Source organism: Brassica rapa, chromosome A10 (genome assembly GCF_000309985.2).
Source record: "Brassica rapa cultivar Chiifu-401-42 chromosome A10, CAAS_Brap_v3.01, whole genome shotgun sequence".
Classification (NCBI taxonomy): Eukaryota; Viridiplantae; Streptophyta; class Magnoliopsida; order Brassicales; family Brassicaceae; genus Brassica; species Brassica rapa.
In genome coordinates this window covers 20,614,398-20,635,813 of record NC_024804.2, presented here as the reverse complement: position 1 = coordinate 20,635,813, position 21,416 = coordinate 20,614,398, and the positions used below count along the sequence as shown (strand labels likewise).

General features: G+C 34.3%; 4 protein-coding genes across 4 annotated transcripts; 1 reads left to right on the top strand and 3 right to left on the bottom strand.

The window, feature by feature from the left end:
- Positions 1-1,308: 1,308 nt before the first annotated feature.
- LOC103847492 lies at positions 1,309-3,185 on the bottom strand. Its single transcript, XM_033281671.1, is given in 2 exon segments — positions 1,309-2,399; positions 2,499-3,185. Coding segments are annotated over 2 exon segments (1,401 nt in total). The 5' UTR covers positions 3,132-3,185; the 3' UTR covers positions 1,309-1,631.
- LOC103847491 lies at positions 1,309-6,266 on the bottom strand. The gene is made up of 3 exons (XM_009124575.3): positions 4,907-6,266; positions 4,068-4,826; positions 1,309-3,959 (listed from the first exon to the last, which is right to left on the bottom strand). The coding sequence occupies exons 1-3, from the start codon at positions 5,540-5,542 to the stop codon at positions 3,831-3,833; spliced, it is 1,524 nt and encodes a 507-aa protein (XP_009122823.2). The 5' UTR covers positions 5,543-6,266; the 3' UTR covers positions 1,309-3,830.
- Positions 6,267-6,451: 185 nt separating this feature from the next.
- On the top strand, positions 6,452-17,545 carry LOC103847489 (protein FRIABLE 1). Its single transcript, XM_009124574.3, has 8 exons — positions 6,452-12,222; positions 12,630-12,699; positions 12,783-12,853; positions 12,942-13,030; positions 13,114-13,246; positions 13,331-14,040; positions 14,130-17,014; positions 17,110-17,545. The coding sequence occupies exons 1-7, from the start codon at positions 11,695-11,697 to the stop codon at positions 14,392-14,394; spliced, it is 1,866 nt and encodes a 621-aa protein (XP_009122822.1). The 5' UTR covers positions 6,452-11,694; the 3' UTR covers positions 14,395-17,014; positions 17,110-17,545.
- On the bottom strand, positions 17,338-21,256 carry LOC103847487 (serine/threonine-protein kinase BSK6). The gene is made up of 9 exons (XM_009124571.2): positions 20,753-21,256; positions 20,519-20,654; positions 20,270-20,403; positions 20,076-20,181; positions 19,911-19,996; positions 19,590-19,811; positions 19,353-19,502; positions 19,165-19,278; positions 17,338-18,906 (listed from the first exon to the last, which is right to left on the bottom strand). The coding sequence occupies exons 1-9, from the start codon at positions 21,047-21,049 to the stop codon at positions 18,676-18,678; spliced, it is 1,476 nt and encodes a 491-aa protein (XP_009122819.2). The 5' UTR covers positions 21,050-21,256; the 3' UTR covers positions 17,338-18,675.
- Between the last annotated feature and the right edge of the window lie 160 nt (positions 21,257-21,416).

The window sequence follows — 21,416 nt, the reverse complement described above, 5'->3', positions numbered from 1 at the left end:
AATGTGTATCTTCTTATAATATTAAATAAAAGTTCATATTAATACAATTTTATGATCATTTGTAACTTATTATGACAAAAAAAATAATCTATTGATCACAAAATTTTCAGAGTGGGGATCTTCAAATTTCTAATAATTTATAGACGTTTTGAAAAATTCAAAATATAACATATAAGAAAAATTATAAATGTTTTTATTATATATTTAATGTGATTTTTAAATATATTTTAATAATATAAAATTAAAAAAAGAACTAAGATACAAAAATTGTTATCAAATATTTATTATTCATTATAGTTAATTTTCACATATACGTTAATCATATTAGGTAATTTCGTAGCTTTTATTTAAGGAAAGTGCAAAACATTTTTTGGTACGTTATTTATCAATTCGATAGTTAGTTTAATAAAAAGTGTAATATAAGTTAAGATGGACCAACCTATTTTTCTAGGAATAGTATATTTTGTATAGTTATATATTAAATAAGAATTTATAATCATACGGTTCTATGATCGTTCATATCGTTTTATAACAAAATATTTAAATCATCGATAACAAAATTTTCAATCTGAAATCTTTAATAAATTTATAATTTATAAATGTTCTTGAAAATTCATTGAAAGTTTTAATATTAAAATATTTATGTAATCTTATGGTATATAGTGTTTAATATATATATATATATATATTTATTTTATTATTAAATGATATTTTTTACTCATATGGTTTTAAAATCATGTGTATCTTCTTATAATAAAAATGTTAAACCATTGATCATTAATTTTTAACATAATAATTTTAATAGTTTTAGTCATTTATTGTCGTTTTTAAAAATTCAAAATATAACATATACGAAAAAATCTAAATTTTATTTTTATAGCTAATTTGATTGTTTAATTTATTTTAATAATATAAAATTAAACAAAAAATGATGGAGGAGATATACATTGTTATCAAATCTTTATTATTAAACTCATTAATTGTCATATATATATTAGTCATTTATGGTAATTCCGTAGGTTTTATTTAAGGAAAGAAAATATCATATCATATCATTATATCATATAGTTTGACCAACTTATGTATCTAACAACATATAAAAATCGATGTGGACCTACTTATTTTTCAATTGAATTTAATTGACTACCTAATTGAGTGCCACCTATGCATTGGGGCCTCTTTTAATTAATACAAAATTGAGGTTACATCTTTTCAAATGTTTCTCAATTAATATATAAGGGATTTTCCTATTTATTTTATTAGGAACAGCCTCTGGACCAGGAAGAGGGTTCATGATTTACGTAATTAAAAAAAAAAAAGGCTCCGAGTTTCATAAATTAAAAGCCAAGTTGAAAACTCAAGTCAACAGAAAGAAAATTAAAAAAAAAGCAGGGAAATGTGGAATTCAAAATAGTCTAAACAACATGTTCCAACGACAAAATAGCAAAAGATTGTTTGATTCTTCAAGTCTCCATCTTTGGCTTCTTAGCAATCAAGTTCCATAGTGCAGTGTTCAAAGCAGAGGTTGTCCCCAAAGAAGCTCTCAGCACATTCATTACCTGATATTTTTTTTTAAAAAAAAAGACACTTTGGTTAAATATATAGGAATAAAAGTTTCAAATGTATTACTACTAGAGGAAGAAGTAAATGTTAACCTCTTCTTCACAGATTCTTATCACTTGAACATCCACATCATCTGCCTTAATCTCATACTTCTTCAGAAAGCACATTGATGTGCTCAAGCAACCCCTAGGTGTGATCATCAGATCATCTGAAACTGTAAACCTTGTTCCTCTCTTCACAAACCCACTTCCATTCTCCGACTGATGACGATGAACTCTGCCGTGAGACTTTGGATCAATCACAGTCACCTGAACTATTCTGTCCTTCCGATACAGCGGAGTCCGATCATAATCTGTGGTCAAGCTGTAGTCAGGCTGGCGTGGATTGGAATTCCTGTAACGGTAGTAAACTGGTGCTTCTTCAGTTGTGATCACAGACAACTGCTTCTGCAATTTATAGTAATGAGGAAGCAACACACCTTCGGAAGCTAGCCCTTCTTTCCTTTTATCAACAACAGTCAGATCCTTGAAGCTTCCACGTAAGTTTCCGATGCATCCCAAACTGGTATCGCATACATACTCAAGAGGGACAGCGAGAAAACTGAAGAGAAGATCAACAAAGTCTTCTCCACACTCAACATATAGAATCTTCATGTCCTGTTTCCTCACTATGGCATCGATAGTAAATTCTGATTCTGATACGTCTGTTTTTGTCTCCAGGCATGATGGAGTCGACAGTTTGTGCATGTTTGTCATGTCTTGTGGACTTTGCTTCTTCAAGAGAGCGTCTGTCAAGGGAGTATTTGAGGAGAAGACACACTCAAGAAGACACATAATCTATATATAGCAAGAAGAGTCAATAAAATCGAAGTCAAAACATGTTTTCTTTATTAGTTCTAATCCCTTATATAATAATTAAAAAGAAAAAGAAGGTACCTCGTTGAGACCAATATCAAGAAGCTGTTCCCCAAGGTTACTAACATCTGAACAGCCTAGACTGTTGAGAGTTTTCAAGACAAGACCAGTAGAATCAACAGACACTTTCAAGTCGTCGGTGATGATGAAGGAAGACCTGCCGCTTACAAATACTCCATCAACATCATTTTGTATCTCATCTTCTTCTTCTTCAGTCAACTCGATTTAGTGGATCATCAACCTTCCGCAAGCGCAATCAGAGCCACTAAAATCACTGCACATGTTGCAGCTTGAGAAAGAAGGGCACTTAAAGTACTTGAGGTGGTCATCAGTTGGGTTTAGGTTGAGCTTAAGCCTTTTGCAATAGGCCTCCTTCACGCTCCTTGGTTTAAGCAACATCTGCTTACAAGCTCCAGTCATGAAACTGTCAATGCTCATGTCCGCAACACTTTTGTAGAGGTTGCTGAAACATCCAATCTCGGAATTTTGATGCTTCTTAAGCAATCCGACAATGGTGCCCATTGGCAGTGTCATTAGGCTGAAGAGAACATCAACAAAATCTCTACAAGCCTCGGCCAAAACGACCTTGTTCTTTGCTTCATCAATAATAAGCCTCAACGTAATCTTTGGTTCCTCTGACATTTCATCAGCCATTTAGGTCAGGAAAGAAAGAAAGAAAAAAAAGATTAAAAAAGATATGATAACAAGAGAGAAAGGAGAAGCTTGGAAGACACTCCTAATCACAAAACAATCACACTACTTTTAAAGCCTAATAGCGGTTGAGGAATAACAACAGACCCGAGTGGCATTACTTTTAAGACTGTTCACTAATACTACCAAAGAGCCAGCGCAAAAACAACCTTTGAGCTTTCTCCTTTGCACTGCACAATATTGTGGAGTCAAAACGATGGACCAATTTTATTCAAGAGGGTTTTAAATTCTTACATTGAATGAGTAAAACATTCAAGTGTCATCAACATCAAAGCGTTTTTTTTTTAATTATAGTTTAAATACTGTCATTAACTAAAAATGCTCTGTCAAAATCAAAATCCAGGAGCCAAATAAGTAAAAAACCAAAAACAACCCTTTGAGCTTCCCCCTTCAGCTACGTAACCACAGACACAGTGAGTTGTTTCTGTAGCTTAAAGGTACTAATTTCATATCATCCTAAACTTCAACGTCTCTCAAAAAATAAAATAAAAGAGAAGTAGTCAAAATGACAAATTCATACAAAAGTAGATGATGTCCAAGAAAACTAATATTATTATAGTAACTGAAACAGTTAGATGCTAAATTAAAAGATTATCTAGCGATCAACTTTAGCAAGAGAAGTTTCGGACTGAACAGTGCTTGTCAAGTCTCAATCTTAGGCTTCTTATAGAATCGACTCTCAGGAGCACTTGTTGAATCTGATTCCATAGCCAGAAGACCAGTGCTCAAGGCAGAAAACGTCACTAATGAAGCTCTCAATAATCTGATCACCTGCAAATGCATATCATATATATATACATGAATGAGAATAGATGTATTACTACGTACGTATTGTTGAAATCAAAGAAAAGAAAACTTTTGACTACAAGCTTCTTTTACCTCTTCTTGTTTCATACTGATAACTCGACATTCGACATCCTCTAGGCTGATCTGTTTATCTTTAAGCATTCCCAAGACTGAGGCTGCGTTGGAAGGAGTAATGATGAGATCATCTGTCACCATGAACTTTGTCCCTTTCTTCACAAACCCACTTGACTGATCAGCGGTGTTGTTATTTCCTTCCGATTTGGGATCTATACAAGTCACAGGCAAGAGTTTATCCCAAGCATACACAAGTCGCTTATCAGACTTGTCACTCAAACAGTACTCTCTAAAATGATTCGCAGAGAAGGAAACAAAGCGGTAGTAAGTTGGTGGCTTATGTGTAGTGACAGCATCAAGCAGCAGCTGCTTCTGATCGCACTTGTAGTAATGAGGTATAACACACTTAGCTTCTCTTCCGGAACCATCAGCACTCAGCTCCTTGAAGCTTTTGCACAAGTTTCCAACGCATCCAAGGATGATTCCCTTTCCAGATATTCCCCATACAGACTCTAGAGGCAGCGCAAGAAAAGTGAAAAGAAGATCAACAAAATCTTCACCACACTCAACGTACATGATGTTTCCTTCCTTCTTCCTCACATATGCATTCAGCGTTATCGTTTGATCACCTTTTGATTCACTTTCTCCTTCTTCTTCTTCATTGCTCAAGGCAGGAGGACTCAGCATCCTCTTAATACCGACTGAGCTTTTCTTTTTCAGAAATGTATCCGTCAATGGAGAATCAGATGTGAACAAACACTCCAGCAAAGTCGCTACCTAAAAAAATCAGATGAAACTGCGTTAAGAACTTGACGTTTTTCTAATATTCAAAATTAAGTATTTAAGTAGAATATTGCCTCTTGGAGATTGATGTCAAGAATCATCTCAACCAGCTTATCGCAATCTGCTGCGTAGCCAAGCTCTTTAAGAACTTTAAGGGTAGACAGAACAGAGTGGACTTCCACTTTCAAATCATCAGTGATCATGAATGAAGCACTCCTCACAAACACTCCTGCACTTGCTCTGCCTCCTTCTCCTTGGAACTGAATGACTTCACTCATCAAATTCCCGCAGCTACACCTCGAGGTGTTGAAATTGCTATACCCTTTGCTACATTGCCCGCTTCGCACAAACATAGGGCACATGAAGCATTTAGTAGCCTGTGTATCATCTATCCTCAGCTTTGTCTTTTGGCATTTGTCGTGATTCAAACTCCCAGGGTAGAGAAGCATCTGTTTGGAAGCTTCGGTACTGAAATGCTTCATCGCCATACTCGCTACACTAGCATAGATATTGTTGAAACAGCCGATGGGGACTGACTTTGACTTCTGATGCATCTTAAGCAATCTAACGATAGTTCCCATTGGCAATGTCAGGAAACTAAAGAGTATATCCACGAAATCTTCACCCGCTTCAGCGAATACAACTTTGTTTTTCTTTGCATCTATGAGTAGCTTCAAGCTTATCACCGGTTTCTCCAAATCATCACACATGTTTCCAATGCAAAGATCTGCTGCATTGATACAGTTTAAAAAAAAAAAAAATCACATACAGGTCAGTCAAGCTAGTACCCAAAATCTGGGGTAAAAACATTTAAAAGGTAGTTTTTAAAAACATGCAGAACAAGATCTCCTGGAGCCATGTTTGGGATAAAAGATATGCACTGAAACAATTTTAAAAGAAAATTTACGCATGCAGCTCATGAAGAGAAGAAAACCGGTACCCAGGAAACAAACAAGGTGAATTCTGCTCAATTGTTTTAAAAAAAAAAAAAAAACTTACATGGCAGATTAGTATTACAGAGAAAACGATTATAAAACGAATTCAACGAACTTACCTTTACGCTAAACATCTTTCTTTTGGACGAAATCTCAGTGTGAAATTACGTAACTCTTATCTCTCGCGGAAACCTAAACCACTTTTTTCCAACTAAAAAGAGTTTTATTTGGGGTCTGAATAAACGAGCTAGAAAAAATATATAAATAACAAAAAAGGAAAAGACAACAAAGTTAATGTGTCAACGTTTCATTAAGATTAAAAGATATGTATATATAAATATCGTTTAAATTAAAATATATATCTTATAAAATACATAAATATTGTAATTTTGAAATCTAATCTGAACAATTATTATTTTTTGATAAAAGCTTTGAACAAGTATTGATAACTAAATATTTAAATTTAAACTTTGCATTGATTTTTTAAAAAAATTTATAAATTTTTAAAACTTTAAACATCCAACCGTGAAAATTTTGTTATCGGTAATTTAAAGTTTTTTAATAGAAAGATACAAATGATTTAAAATAGTATGAAAATAAAATGTTGTTTAATAGACATCAATACTAAAAATATTATATATATATATATGTTAATATCATTTAAATTTAATTATATACAATGTAAAATATAAAAAAATGTTTAATAAAATTAATTAATGTGTTCGCACCAATTTAATTATATATATAATAGTTAATCAATTTTAAATTATTTAATATATATTTATTATTTCATAATATAATACGTTAAATAATTTATGTATAATGTTCATTACAGTCATGGTGCATGTTTTAACCTAGTAAAATTATAAGATAATGATTTATATGTTCTGTACAAATAGTATCAACTATTAAAACTAGAATGATAAAGGCTTGCAACTCACGTTCTTAAACAAAACGGTCCCCATAGTTTACAATATTTTCACGTTAGACACCAAACTCTTGTAATCCATTGTTTTAGTTCTTTCTTCATTTTACCATTATGTTTATTAGTCCTAGAATTTTGGTATATAGTCTATAAAATATAGGGAAACTGAGAGCAATATATCCCATCTAGAAAACCAGAATAAAAATAAAAAATGCGATGCCGCGGCTAAAACCACTTGTCGGCGACGACGGTGGGGACGAAGAACCGAAGGCTATAGGCACTCCGTACCGTACGCGCTTTTTCTTTTTGGTCAGACCGTACGCGTTTTTTTTTTATCAGACGGTGCGTTGTTTATCAAACAATTATATTTTACGTCTCAATCAATATATCCTGCAATATCGTATATGAGAATATAAAAACAAATTCGTTGAAATGTCTATAATAATTGTTATAAATCTTTATCTGGTGTATAAATATAAATATAATTTATATATATCCATAGTCGAAGCATACCCCCCTTATATTTTTTATAAAGGGTTTGAGCATATCCCCTTATATGCATAATATTATATTTATCGGGTATGTGCAAGAATTTTTTTTATGAAAATTTAACAGAATCAATCTATATAAAGTCATCTATTCATTTCAAATTAGTATTTTAAAATGATAATTAATGAGATATTGCCAACCCTAGCAACAACCATCCATGAACCTTAGTTTTCAGGTTGCAGGTAGAGAGATATTGACTTCCCAAAAACGAAACTAAAAGATAGACAATTCCACCAAAACGTCGCGTGGCCCGCCACCTCTTTCTACGATTCGCAATCATATAAAGTAGTGCACTATATTCCCTCGTAAACTATACAGGTTGACGAATGCGTACATAACTCATGCGTGTCTATGTAGAGAATAGGTCAATTTCGAGTCTCTAAGTCCATTTTTAAAAGCGTGTTATAATTTCGACGAAAGGTCCAATGGTTCTAATTGAGGTTCGGTTCCTTTTTGACGTCAGAGGAGTTTGAATTCCACTTCCTTTTTCGTTCTTTTAAAGCGTACGTTTGAAAATTCGGTTTGGGGAAATTTTAAAAACTATATAAGAGAGTTGATCGAAAGAACGTGGCAAATCACGGTTCGGAGTGTAATATGGTCTAGACCAACACATAACGTCAGAATGGGGATTCTTTCACTATACTATATAACTAATAATTTATAACTTGTTTGATTGTGTACACTCTTTTTTTTTTTAAGTCCATCATCTTAGGTACGTTACCATCTTAAAATGCTATTGTTGTAGTTTTCCACGGTAGTAAAATTGTCTCTAATTAGTTTATTCGTTTCTTATACAGCAACGTTTTTCTATTAGTTTTGAACTGATTTGCATCAAATTATATATCTGTCTAAGAATATTAAGAATACACGTCAAGATTTCTGTGACATTATATGATAATATTTACAACCAGAAGGTCCGGAAGAATTCATATCAAAACTCTATTAAATAAGTTAAGAGATTAGGATTAAGCCTAATTAAATTACGGAATTGTACGTACACAAAGACATTGTCATTGTCAGTTAACGATTATACTGAACGTTTTTTTATAAATTGTTTTCTTTAAATAGTAAATTGACTCATTCTCTTTCTATATACAAGATATCAGACTTAATTATACAGGATTCATGATGGGTTAAAAATCTTCTAAACGTTGCACTAGGTGTTTTAAATCGGATCCAACACTGTTACACTGAAATAACATGATAGTATGCGAGAGAATATCTATTTTAACTCAGTAGTGTTTGCATGACATAGTCAATAGAACAATCCAGTTCAGGAGTACAGAGCTGTAGTTATTAAAACCACTAGCTTGTGAGGATTATAATAATTGTGTTTATTAGCACTGATGGAACTCTAACGGTTACCAAACTAAGTGGGTTAAAGTATTAAAAAAAACAGTTTAACCCAAAGTCACAAACAATATTTTATATAGAGGAGTTTTAGGCTTTTTAAATAGTCTATATATGTTTGATGTCAAAAAAAAATGTCTATATATGTTTATAATAAAACTTCTAAGGCGTGTCTAATTTAGTGACACCAATACATTAAAATTAGGCTCACTTAGGATTTTTTTTTAAACCCACACTACAGATTAGAATCGAAGTAAATAAAACATGGCTTACTTCGGAGAAACAATTCTAATAAATTATTTCGGAGAAACAATCTAATAAAAATGGAAGTAGTCATGTGTTAATGCATTTGGTATTTGTAAAGTAGTATATAAAAATTTTAGCGGTATGGGTATCGTTTAATGGAGGGATCTATAGAAAAGGACGTAGGAAGAGGACAAATAAATTTGGGAAATCAAGCAACGTTCGAATTTATCCTAAACGTCTTTTCACTTTTAAAACACTCGAAAACTTACATAACACTGTTATTGTTATATATATTGTTTTTCATATAATTAGCTAAAAATAGCGCAACTAGGAAAAATAAAAAGTGGAGAAAAAGAGTGAAAAAGAAAATGAGAGAAAAGCAAACATCATAATAAAACTTTTACTATAGCTGAAAGAGAAGAAAAAAAATATTCTAAGAATCACAAAAAGACAAAAGAATTTACTCTACCCCAGCGTAATTATTTTCATTTTGATTGGATTGATGCCAGCGTAACTTGGCGAAAATTAACTTTTACTTCAGTCACACCCATATGTTTTATAGTAATTTATTCCGAAAGCCCCTTGTTTGCCATAACTTCTGCATTGTGTACCAGATTATTGATCGTTTGGTTTTGCTTAGTGGTTCGAAAAACTTGGTTTGTTTAAAGGGTATAAATCATACACTTTACTTTCGGAACTGTATAATCATTCACGTAATCCCTAGCGTATAGTGGTTTCATTTTTCTACTTTGTTATTAGAAAGTATAAAACAAATATGCGATGTTTGGAGCCACTGATGTTTGCATCACCACAAATGTAACTTAATTGTCTCTCTGTTTTTCCTTTTTTTGCCAGAGAAGCAATTTTAGATTAGTGTTTCTACTCTTGTAAAAACTCTTTTATTTCATTTATGATATTAACATCCTTAGCAAAAAACAAAACAAATATGCGATGAACAGTGTGATAGGTTAACTAATTGTTGGATATATAAAGTAACAAATTATCAATTTCCGAATTTATTTAAAATGCATTCTAGGAATTTAACATTTTAAATAAGGAGAAAATGACTGCGTGATAGACACACATGCTATTTTTAATGTATATTATTAATAGAGCTGGTCAGTATCTACATAGATTAGTTTATTAGGTATTGGTTAAAACTAAAGCCTATAAAAAGAAAGTTGACGAAAATATATCCAGTATGACGCATTAAAATCCTTACTTATTTGTATGACTGTGAAAATTACACTTCTTGAATGCATTTTTCTTATTACAGACTTACAGTGCAGTGTTGCTAATTTACAGTGTAAATGGTTAAATAAAAAACTTTAAATAAAAAACTAAAATACGACTACGACAGTTTTCACAAATTTCCTATTCTATACACAAAAATGAAATTTAAATAATACTACTTACTTAACTATTCCGTGAAACAATTAAGTTATACCAACCTAGCTCACTTTCTGATATAATACTTTTTTTTTTGTTTTTGAGAAAATCTGATAGTGATACAATACTTTGAGGTAAAAACAACTTCAAGTTAATACGTATTACAAAATTGGTTTAGTTGCCATAAAAGTTAAAGAACTTTTCATATATAAGAGTACGTAGCATAAGCATACCAAAACTTATATGTTGATAGAATGATAGCGATGCAAACTTTTTCATATGAGTAGCATAGGCAAACTAGTTAGTGATAATTCACCGAAAAATAAAAGTTAGTGATGACTAATGGATTTTTTTTTCAAAATTTGCACTATGTTTGGTAAAATTCAAGTGATACATAGTTTAAAACCTATTTATTTACTGAAGTTTTTAAAGAAAATAAAATTAATTTTCTTTAGTTTTAAACATTTTTTAAAATTTGCTTTAAAGGTTTTAATTGATTTTTTTTCATTACTAGAGGATCCTACAAAACAATACTAGTCTCAAGCTCGTCATTTTCAGAAATTTATAATAATATATTAAACTTATGCTGGAATTAATTTTTTCACATACAAATAATATAATTTTTCTTGAATATTGACCTTATAATACAAAATATTAATATAGTTAATTTATATAGGTTACCAGGATAATATTTACTGAAAGAAGATATTTATTTGCTAACAAAAAAAAGATAGATATTTATTAATTATGAAAGATTTCAGTTTAAATAAAAACGGTTTGATAGTTGAAAAAAGCTAAAGCAAAAATAAATTTAACAAAATTAACTACGGTTATTTTCAACGACAATACAGGATTAATACTCACAACTAATTAATGTGCAAATCCCTTGTTTCTAAATTCTACTCTAGTTAGGCCAATACAATAAAATATTAACCAATAATAACAAAACAGATGATACCGTATTTTGTTAATTATAAATGTAATTATCAACTACGTCTAAAGTTTATCAACAGTTTTTTTTTAGAAAAGAAGACAAAATCAGATAATCTCTCGAGATTATATATTTCGTAGGTTACAGTAATAAAGTAAGTAGGAAAATATTAAAAAAATCTGAATATTTGTTGAAAGAAAATTCGTAGTTGTACACTAAATGATTTTAATAACGAACCTTTTTTACATGTGAAATAAACAAAAGTCCAAAAAAAAAAAAATTAAAAAAGTTGGAAGAAAAAGAGTTTTAATTTCCACAACTTTTCCAACTCTTTTGTTCCCCTTGACAAAGGACAAATACATACAATGACATAATAGCCCCGCGTATAATACATTCATTCAGACGTGTATAAAACGGAGGAAGAAGAAATGAGAGAGAGAGAGAGAGAGATTGTTTGTCTGCTCGCCCGCCTGAGATCATAAGAAAGAAAGAAAGAAGATTCATTGTTTCTCTAAATTCCCCTGTTTTCTCGGCCATATGTCAGTCGGCGTTCCGGTGAATACGTCGAGCAGCAGCCAGTTAGCGGCGGCGACAACAAGACGTCGCGTGGCTGATTCTCAGGAAGATCATTGCAACGTCAGCAGCGTAGGAGGAGGAGGAAACGCAGTCGTTTACGTCCCCGACGAGGAAGAAGAAGCCACTAGCTGCAGCAGCCTCTCCGACGGCGGAGGAATATCATCGTGCTGTCCGAGTGGATCCCACAACAATTACCTCGTGGGGTTTCTGTCTCTGCGCAGAGTCAGGCTGGTGTGGATGCTCATGGTGGACAACAAATCCCAGTGGACGGCTAAGAACATGAGATCCGCCTCGAATCTCGGCCGTGTGATTCTATCCTTATTAGGAATCCTCGTCGTCACTTTCTTCCTTATTGTTGCTTTCTCCGGTGGACGACGGCAACACGAGTTTGTGTTTTCGATTCATCCCAGAAATAGCATTGAGAAAATCATCCGAGAAGAAGAATCTTCCTCCAGTTCCATTCAACTCCTCCTTCCCCGACGAAAGCCGGTGAGCTTCTATTCCTCCATTAAAACAGACTCCAATTTTATTTTATTTTATTACTATATATATTTAAAAAAAATCATTTAAAGTTCTTAAAAAAAATTCAGAAGACGATGATATAAATCTGAGCTGAATCTGAGGATCAGTTTCGCAAGAAGGAAATTCCTTAAAGTTCGTTAATGAATATTTAATGGATCCCTTTTTCATAATACAAAAGTCATCGTGGGTCTCTCTCTCCATATTCGTTCTTTGAATTTTCCAGAGGGTTGACTACAAATGCAATAAAAAAAACTAAACGCGTAACTAATCACATTCACAACCTCACATTAACTTGTACGTTGGCCCATCGGGCTTTTGCTTATTCGTTATCCTTGTGTGAACTAATTAATAATGATATTGGCTTTTGGTGACAGATCCCAGAGATATGGAATCAACCGGACACTGGTAACTATCACAAATGCTTAACTCGTCCTAAGAACCAAAGTAAGTTTCCTACTTCTTCATTGCGTCGCCTTGTTTGACTGAGGTATTTAAGACCTAATAATCAATCGCTTTTCCTGGTTTAGGACCAATCAAGCAAACCAATGGTTACCTTGTTGTTCACGCCAACGGTGGTCTGAATCAAATGAGAACTGGTGTAAGTCTCTGCTTCTCCTCCTTTTTAAGCCTCTTCTTCTGGCTTTAGATTTTCCCAAGTCCTCACTTCATTTGTCTCTTCTTCACAGATATGCGATATGGTCGCAATAGCCAAAATCATGAACGCTAGTCTTGTTCTTCCTTTCCTTGACCATTCATCTTTCTGGAGTGATCCAAGGTAACCAACCCATCCTCATCATCAGTTAAAAGCATAATCATCACCATCATCTTATAAGTTTGTTGTGTTCATTCTCTTTCCAGCACGTTTAAGGACATTTTCGACTGGAGACATTTCATCAACGTATTAGCAGAAGATGTCAATATTGTCGAGTACTTACCGCAAGAACTTGCTTCCATTAAGCCTCTTGAAAAGAATCCTGTGTCCTGGTCCAAGGTCTTTCTATTTTTTTTTTTAACTTCTCTGTGCGTTTCTCTTCAATATTTTACCTAACTCTGTTATGTTTTTGACCGCGCTCAGGCGAGTTACTACAGAAACTCAATCTCAAAGCTACTGAAGAAGCATAAGGTGATCGTGTTCAATCACACTGACTCTCGCCTAGCCAATAACAGCCCGCCTCCTTCCATCCAGCGGCTTAGATGTCGGGCCAACTACGAAGCTCTTCGTTACTCTCCAGAGATAGATAATCTAAGTAAAGTTCTCACTTCAAGACTTAGAGAAAACAATGAACCCTACCTTGCTCTTCACTTGAGGTACGAGAAAGATATGTTGGCCTTCACCGGATGCAATCACAGTCTAACCTCTGAGGAATCGATCGCTCTTGAGAAGATGAGGTATAGTATTCCTCACTGGAAAGAAAAAGTGATCAACGGTACAGAACGTCGTCTTGAAGGTAACTGCCCAATGACGCCGCGCGAAGCTGCCGTATTCCTCAAGGCAGTGGGGTTTCCTTCGAGCACGAAGATCTACATTGTTGCAGGGGAGATCTACGGGGAAAACAGTATGACTGCATTCCACCAAGAGTTCCCAAACGTTTTCTCTCACTCCACATTGGCTACGGAGGAAGAGCTTTCGACTATAAAGCCTTACCAGAACAGATTGGCTGCTCTTGATTACAATGTAGCACTCGAAAGCGACGTTTTCGCTTATACTTATGATGGAAACATGGCCAAAGCGGTTCAGGGTCACCGAAGATTCGAAGGTTTTAGAAAAACGATTAATCCCGACAGGTACAGTTTGTGTTTCTTTGCGTGATTAAAATACTTTTTATGTAATTTTAAGACTGACATTTTACCGTGTGTTTTTTTTTTTGTTTTAGGCAAAGATTAGTGAAACTGATTGATAGGCTCGATGCGGGGCTCATGTCTTGGGAAGACTTTTCGTCCAAGGTGAAGAGATTACATGGGAAAAGAATAGGAGCACCGTACGTTAGACGGGCAGGGTTGAGTCCAAAGTTGGAGGAGAATTTTTATGCAAACCCTCTTCCTGGTTGCTTGTGTGACACTTCTTCTGATGAACCACGACAACCCCGTGGTATGAACCGGCTTGAAAGATCAAGTCTAAGAGCACAGTCTCTCAGATAATCAGAGACGCACACACACACACACATACGGGGAAATCACATGACTTTTGTTCTTTTTTTGGTTTTTTTTCATGTAATTAGGTTTATAGAAAGATATTAGATATACAGACATAATTTGTGGACGCAGATACGAAATAAAAAAAATACGAATCATTGCTCATACAAACAAATAAGAATCTAAAGTCTGATAAAAATCCATAAACTGAGGAAGAGGGCCCACTGGAGACAATACACATTCCATTGTTACTCTTTCTTCTCAGTCACGACACAGAGTAAAGATGTCTGAAAGTGGCAACTGATTATAAATGCATTTTTGTTGAATTCACGAGAAACCAGTTGCTTTCTTTTTTAGGACAAACCACCTCCAGAGCTTCAAATCTCCAAACAGAGCAATATTCTTGTCTAAGCTCACAAACCCCATTAAAGGAGAAAAGAGGAACATCCATCTGCATCAGCCTTAGTTTCGTAAATCTTGAAGCTTAAAAGGAAGAGGAAAGCCAAGGCTTTGAAGAGCACCACCATAGCTGCTGAAACTGAGATGGAGCTTTGAGTAAGCTCTCTCTGAAAGGAGCTCTTTTTCCTTCGGAATTGAATTTATAGGATTTGTGATTGTATAACGTGTGATGAAAGGAAAAGCAGATGGAAGAAATTAAATAAATAGAATTTAAAGTCATCTTCTTCTTCAGTTCTTCTTGGAGAGGAACCTTGTTGTTTTGTTTCCCTCTCTCTCTCTCTCTCTTGGTAGTTTGCTAAGCTGAGTAATGTAAAAATTCAATTAATGTGTGTACCCCCACCCCCACTACTTTATCTCCTCTCTTCCGTAACCCCATGTTCTAGAATGTGACATTTAGGCCCACTCCTCTATTAAAAAAGGAATTTAAACGATTAGCTATTATCTAATTGATCGGTGATCATGTATTAACAAATTGCCAAATCGTATAACTAGACAATAAAAAGAGAGATAAAGATGTTCATTTTAGTTTTTTTTTTCTTTCACATTTCTATATAACTCATTTCTTTGGACAAATCTATATAACTAATTAATACCACTAATCACTTGAGAAACATTTCAGTATGCATGCATGTGCATGGACAGGGCCGTCTCAAATTATATTAAGGCCCTGTTCAAAAACAAAATTAACTATATATTTAACAATGTAATGAAATAATTTTAAAAGTTAATAATTTTATCTATATATATTTGATGTTTTTCTTTTAATTATAGATAATAAATTTAAGAATACATTAAAATTTTAAAATTTCAAACCAAATTTATATATTTATTTTAGAAATTTTCTTAAGTATTTTTTTATTTTTAAGTTCGGGCTCTGTTCGACCGTTCCACTAGCACATGCTATTAGACGGTCCTGGTGCATGGATATGTTCCATTGTCAGCTGCCACAATTGGCGTCTGGTATAATAAATAATTTTTTTATTGTTTGAAATGGCCAGCCTACGGCTACGTGAATAGCTTGCTTGATTTACGTCTATGCTCCCCGGAGGCACCAATGAACTACAAATATCTTAATAGTTAATACCGATTTGATATCGCTCCCTTCAACTAACTAGTCCTCATTATGTCTAAGTCTAATCACATGTACAATGTGTAATAAAGACTTACAAATAAAGTTTGCCAAAGCCATATCTCTGAGTGTGAAAGGAATAAGGAATGTGAAATTTGAAATGTGAAATTTGTTGTACATCTATGTTATTAGTTTTCAAGTACAAAAAAAAACAGCATTTAAATTTGACAGCAATAAAAATTCGAAATAATGTTGTTGATTCGAGTCACATCATGGCATTAACTTCTTCTTCTTCTTCTTCTTTTTTTTTTTTGGAAGGCAACTAACGCTATACGACATTAATGGAGTACTATTTGTTTGCTTATAATAGTAGTATTTTTCTACAGTATGTTTTAACAGCATGTTTCGTGTTTACAATGCTGATACTCATTAAATCTGATAATGCTATTAATACTATAAAGACAATAACTACTGACTATACAAGTAGCTAGTGGTGTTAAAATAGCCAACAACCACAATTATCGTTTTATATATTTAAATAAAAAGCACCGCCTCAACCTTTGTATCTTCTTCTTCTTTTCTTCTCCATCCATCACCTAATTTCTTATAAACATCCTTTGTTTTCACACTCCTCTTTTTTTCCTTCTCTTCTTCCTCGTTTATATCAATGGTGATCAAATACAATCGATGAGTAATTTTCTGTTTATGGAGATAGAGAAACCGGGACACGTGTTGTAAACGAAAAGTAGTGGAGGAGCATTAAGTATAGCCAATAAACGAGCTACTGAGCTGTTTGAGGTGCTTCATCTCTGCAACAGAGAGAGAATAGAGAGAGAGAGAGAGAGAGAGAGAGAGCAATAACTCTGTTCTCGATTTGACCCACAACAACACATTCAAGACACAAAGATCCAAGAACCCTCCCACATGGCCTTATATTCATACACATCTTCTTTTTGTTAAACGATCGCTCTCTCTTTTCAAAAAAAGAAGAAGAAACTTTCTTTGTTGTCTGTCACTGAAGAAGAAGAAAGATGAAGGAATCAAGATTTGTCTTCACTTTGGCTGTCATAGTCCTCTGTGTCTCACTAGTTTCTTCTGGTAACTAATCAATCATATTCTCTTTAACTCTCTTTAGTATGTTGTTATTTCTTTAGTGGATCAATTAAATAACAGTCCACGTGGACAAATGGCAGAAATGGAGTTGGGTTTGGAGGATTACAATATTCGGGTAGATCCAACTCCGACAACAAAACACTCGGTTAGAGGAGGTCCTATTGAGCATGGAAGCCCTCTCAATCCTTATATTCCCAAGCTTCCTCCTCCTCCTCCTCCACAACCTCAAGACGCTCATTGAATGCCTAATCTTTTCTCTGTAATCCACGTGAAGAAAAGAAAAATGAATGCCTGCCTAATCTTTTCTCTGTGATGTTGATTTTCATGATCTACGTACTGTTTCTTAGAATTTCCCACGGCTTTTTACTGGTTTGGTTTTAATATCTCTGCTTCAGACAGTATCACGTTGTAGTAACTTTAATATTTCTACTCGCTATGTTAATTAGTTCTGCATTGGTCATCTAATGTAATTGGTGTTTGAAATGACAATGTGTCGTATGAACAAATTTGTATGGATTTTTCTTTGTTACGACCCCAAAGCTAATGTTTTAAATAATATTTTAGAATGTTGGTTTAATTATTATTCGTGGACCTAAGTAAGACTCATTTATATTATTAATAGGCCTGAATTCTAGAGGGCGTGGTCTTTTACGTGACCAATTAAACCAACCAAACTATTTACAGTCAAGTCCATGAACGGCGACGATCATCAACCTCTTGGCTTTTGTCAAAGGCTTGCTTACTATTGGTAAGTTGGAAAAAAAAACATTTTTTAACCTTTGAAGAGAGAGCAGTGAGGGGTGTGTCGTGAAGACGGTGGTCTCAAAGCTTAGCCGCACTACAACACGATGATACTTACTTAGGGCATCTTTACCGCAGGGGTTGAGGGGGGGAGTTTTAGCGGCGGCCCGCAATTGTTTAGTCTTTTAAATTTTTTTTTTTAATCAGACAGAAAAAAAAAGTAAAAACCCCAAATGGGTTTCATAGGATAAAGATGCTCTTATCAGCTTAAAAGCTTTTTCTTTTTGGTGAACTTCATTTTATTCCCAAGGACCAAGGATACAATAAAAAAGTACACCACTTATTACATACTTAAGTATATTACAATCTCGTTTGATCTCAATGAGAACCACACTGTTAGAATTTAGTAAGTTAAAAATCTCAGGACTTGCGAGATTTGTCGTTCCATAGCTCTAAACTTCTCTAAAGTTGCCAATGAGATTCATCAAACAAAGATTGAGACCAATGTGGCTGACGCGGAGGCCGGAAGTTCATCCACTGTGGTGGCTACAGTAGATACCGATGACCGAAGATTCTGGAGAGCGAATAGGTTTCTTAACTTCCTTTTAACATGTATGGTCTCTGCATTAGTAATCTCATGGTACTTCCACCTTAACTTGCCTTAACAATGATTAACATGTCTGTTTTTTTTTTCTTTTGCCTTATATGGAATTTGATTCCTATTTTAGATTTTTGCACAAGTGTAATCATATCAAGCCATTGGATATACAAAAACATAAAGATTCATAATTGAGTTAAATTACCAAAAAAAAAAATTAAAATATCACACAGAATTTGAGTTCGTTACATGTCTTTGTATTTAACAATTTCTGAATATACGTATATATTATTATTTTTCACAATTTCTAATAAGACTCAAGAGCAGAACCATGTCTAAGAGCTTCTTTAGCTTCAGCTTCCATGTCGAGCTTGAAGAGACAAGCAGCTTGTAAGTAAAGAGGGATTGGCCATTCAGGTGAAGCTACTTGCGCTTGCATCGCATCGCTTAAAGCCTCACTGAACATTTCAGTCATAAGGTAACATAGACATCGTCTTGCCAAAACTGTTGGTGAGACCGTAGGAGCTCCATACATGAACTGCACACAAATATGAAGAATGAATCAAGTCAACTATGGGGTTTTCATGTTTCCTGATGATTCCATGTTTTGTATGATCCGGAATGTTTCAAATATAGACTGCACTCTTCAAACCCATTGGTTTTTAACTTTTCAAAGTGAAATAACATAATGTCACTTATATATTAGATTAGGCCCTTAATACTTAATAGTAGTTCTAATAAGATAGACTGAGAAGGAGGATGTATTAGATTTTTATTTTCTTCTTTTTAGTTTTACCTCTGTGTAGAATTCAATGCCGGTATCATAATCTTTAGCACGAAAAGCTGCATCTCCATGATTCTTGTGGTCCATATTCTCTTGCATTTCTCCCGTCCACATTTGGAATGAGAACTGGCAAATGTATATTCATGAGAATCAGCAACGATCATTTTGCTTTGGGATATCAATAATCATTATTAACGTACCTCGTTTGAGACCACATCATCGTCTGCTCCATACCCGAGTTTCTCGAGTAGTTCGTGCATGGTGCAAAGATCTGCTCTCAAACACGCATCTCCAAAAGGAGTTAACTGCAGTGGCTCTGTAGCAGGTTTAGTCTTTTTGTTTGAAGAAGACTGTCAATTAATATTTTGAGTTATTAAGTCATATATTTGATTAAGTATGCATAGAAGGGAGTACTCTTGAATAATAGGGACACTTACAGGCATGAGTCTTTTGACATTGGTTGGCCATAACTCAGCTCGTCTCTGAAGTCTAGAAAGAGTTGACATGAGAAACCTTATACTTGGCCTCTCCTCGGGTTCAGTCTTCAAACATCGAGAAGCTATGTGCACTAGTTCTGTCCTGTCTTCATCAGAGAACTGACCATCCAATGCTGAATCCACTAGCACCAAATAGTTTTTGGTTTGGAACAAATCAAGCGCCTGCACCACGCAGTAGTAACTTACATAAAGAATATGATACTAAGCAGTCTAAAATGTTACAAATTAAAGCAAACTATTCTGCCATTTTGAGTTATATACATGGTTTGGAGGAATATGTCTGCCGCTCATAAGATCTAACAACAAGGTCCCAAAGCTATATGTGACGCTCTCCGGTATCAAAGTACCTGAAAAAAAACAAGTTATTGTAGAGTTTCTATGATATTAAAGCTATATGTTATTGTTGTTCCAAACATCAAAAAGTACCTAGGCGCAAATATTCGGGTGGAGCAAATGCTAAGTTGGTACTATGATTCTTCCCCTCATGGCTATTCTTCATGAGACCAAAGCAAGAAAGTTTAGGATTGCCCACCTGTGTGTCATCATGCAATTTTCAGATTTTCTTGTTTTTGTTTTCTCCCAAAATCAAGAAAGAAGAAACCATGAAAAAAAGAGAGTACCTTATCAAAGAGTATCCTATAGGGATTAAGATCATGGTATAAGTTAATGCCATTGTCATTACAATACTCCAAGGCTTTTGCGGTATGAAGCGCAACTTTTAACCGTGTTTGCCATTTCATCGGTCTCTTCTCCCCTGAAACACTCATTTACAACCTTTCTTAAGCTTACCATCTTTCTTGTGGGCCAAGTTAAAACATGATCATCATAATCCACCAATGAGAAAAAGGAGAGAGAGAGAGAGATAGTACAGTGAAAGAGATGGTTAGATAAAGTGGAATTAGGCATAAACTCAGCAACAAGAAGTCTCTCGCTGTCATCAGAACAATAACCGATCAGATTAGCGATATGCTCACTCCTCAATCTCCCAACAGCTTCTGCTTCCTTCTGATTTTTCCACCAAAAAGAAAGATCCAATCTTTGGTTAATCAAAACCAAACCAGAGATATTTTATTTATGAAAAGATTTAGAAGAAAAAGACGAACAATGAATTCAAAAGGATCAGGCCATGAAAGTCTTTGAAACCGTTTGACGGCGATCCGACGACCATCGCCGAGTTTGCCCTTGTACACTGTGTTTGGTACCCACTCGTCGTGCTCCGACACTATGTTTCCGGGGGAGAATCCGTCGGTGGCGATTCTCAGCTGCTCGAAGCTGAACTCCCTGAATATCAGCGGGTATTGTCCGTCGTCGCCGTCGTCATCGTCTTGACTATCGACGACGGTTGATGTAATCGACGGTGGAGGTTTTAGCCGCAAAGACTTGAAGCAAATGCATCCCATCGCCGCCGGTCAAAACTTGGTTGAGAGACACTTCCCGCCTCCAAAAAAAAAAAAATATATACTTTTTTCCTTTTTCTTTGTTCTAAACAAATTCAAACTATCAAATATTTACTTTTATAAAGGAAAGAAAAATACTTTTAAATTGTAATACAGGGAAAATGTCAAAACCGATATTGTAATAAGAAACATATCTGGTGGCAAGTTAATTGTGTCATTTGGTTATGACTCATGCTTTCTTAACTGTATGCTAAACAGATTTACTAAATCATGGGTTTTTTTAAATTATCAAGCTAACAGAGAGCTTAGTTGTCAATTCAATATTTTTCTTTTGGTATTTTTTTTCCAGGTTAATTTAATTAAAATATCA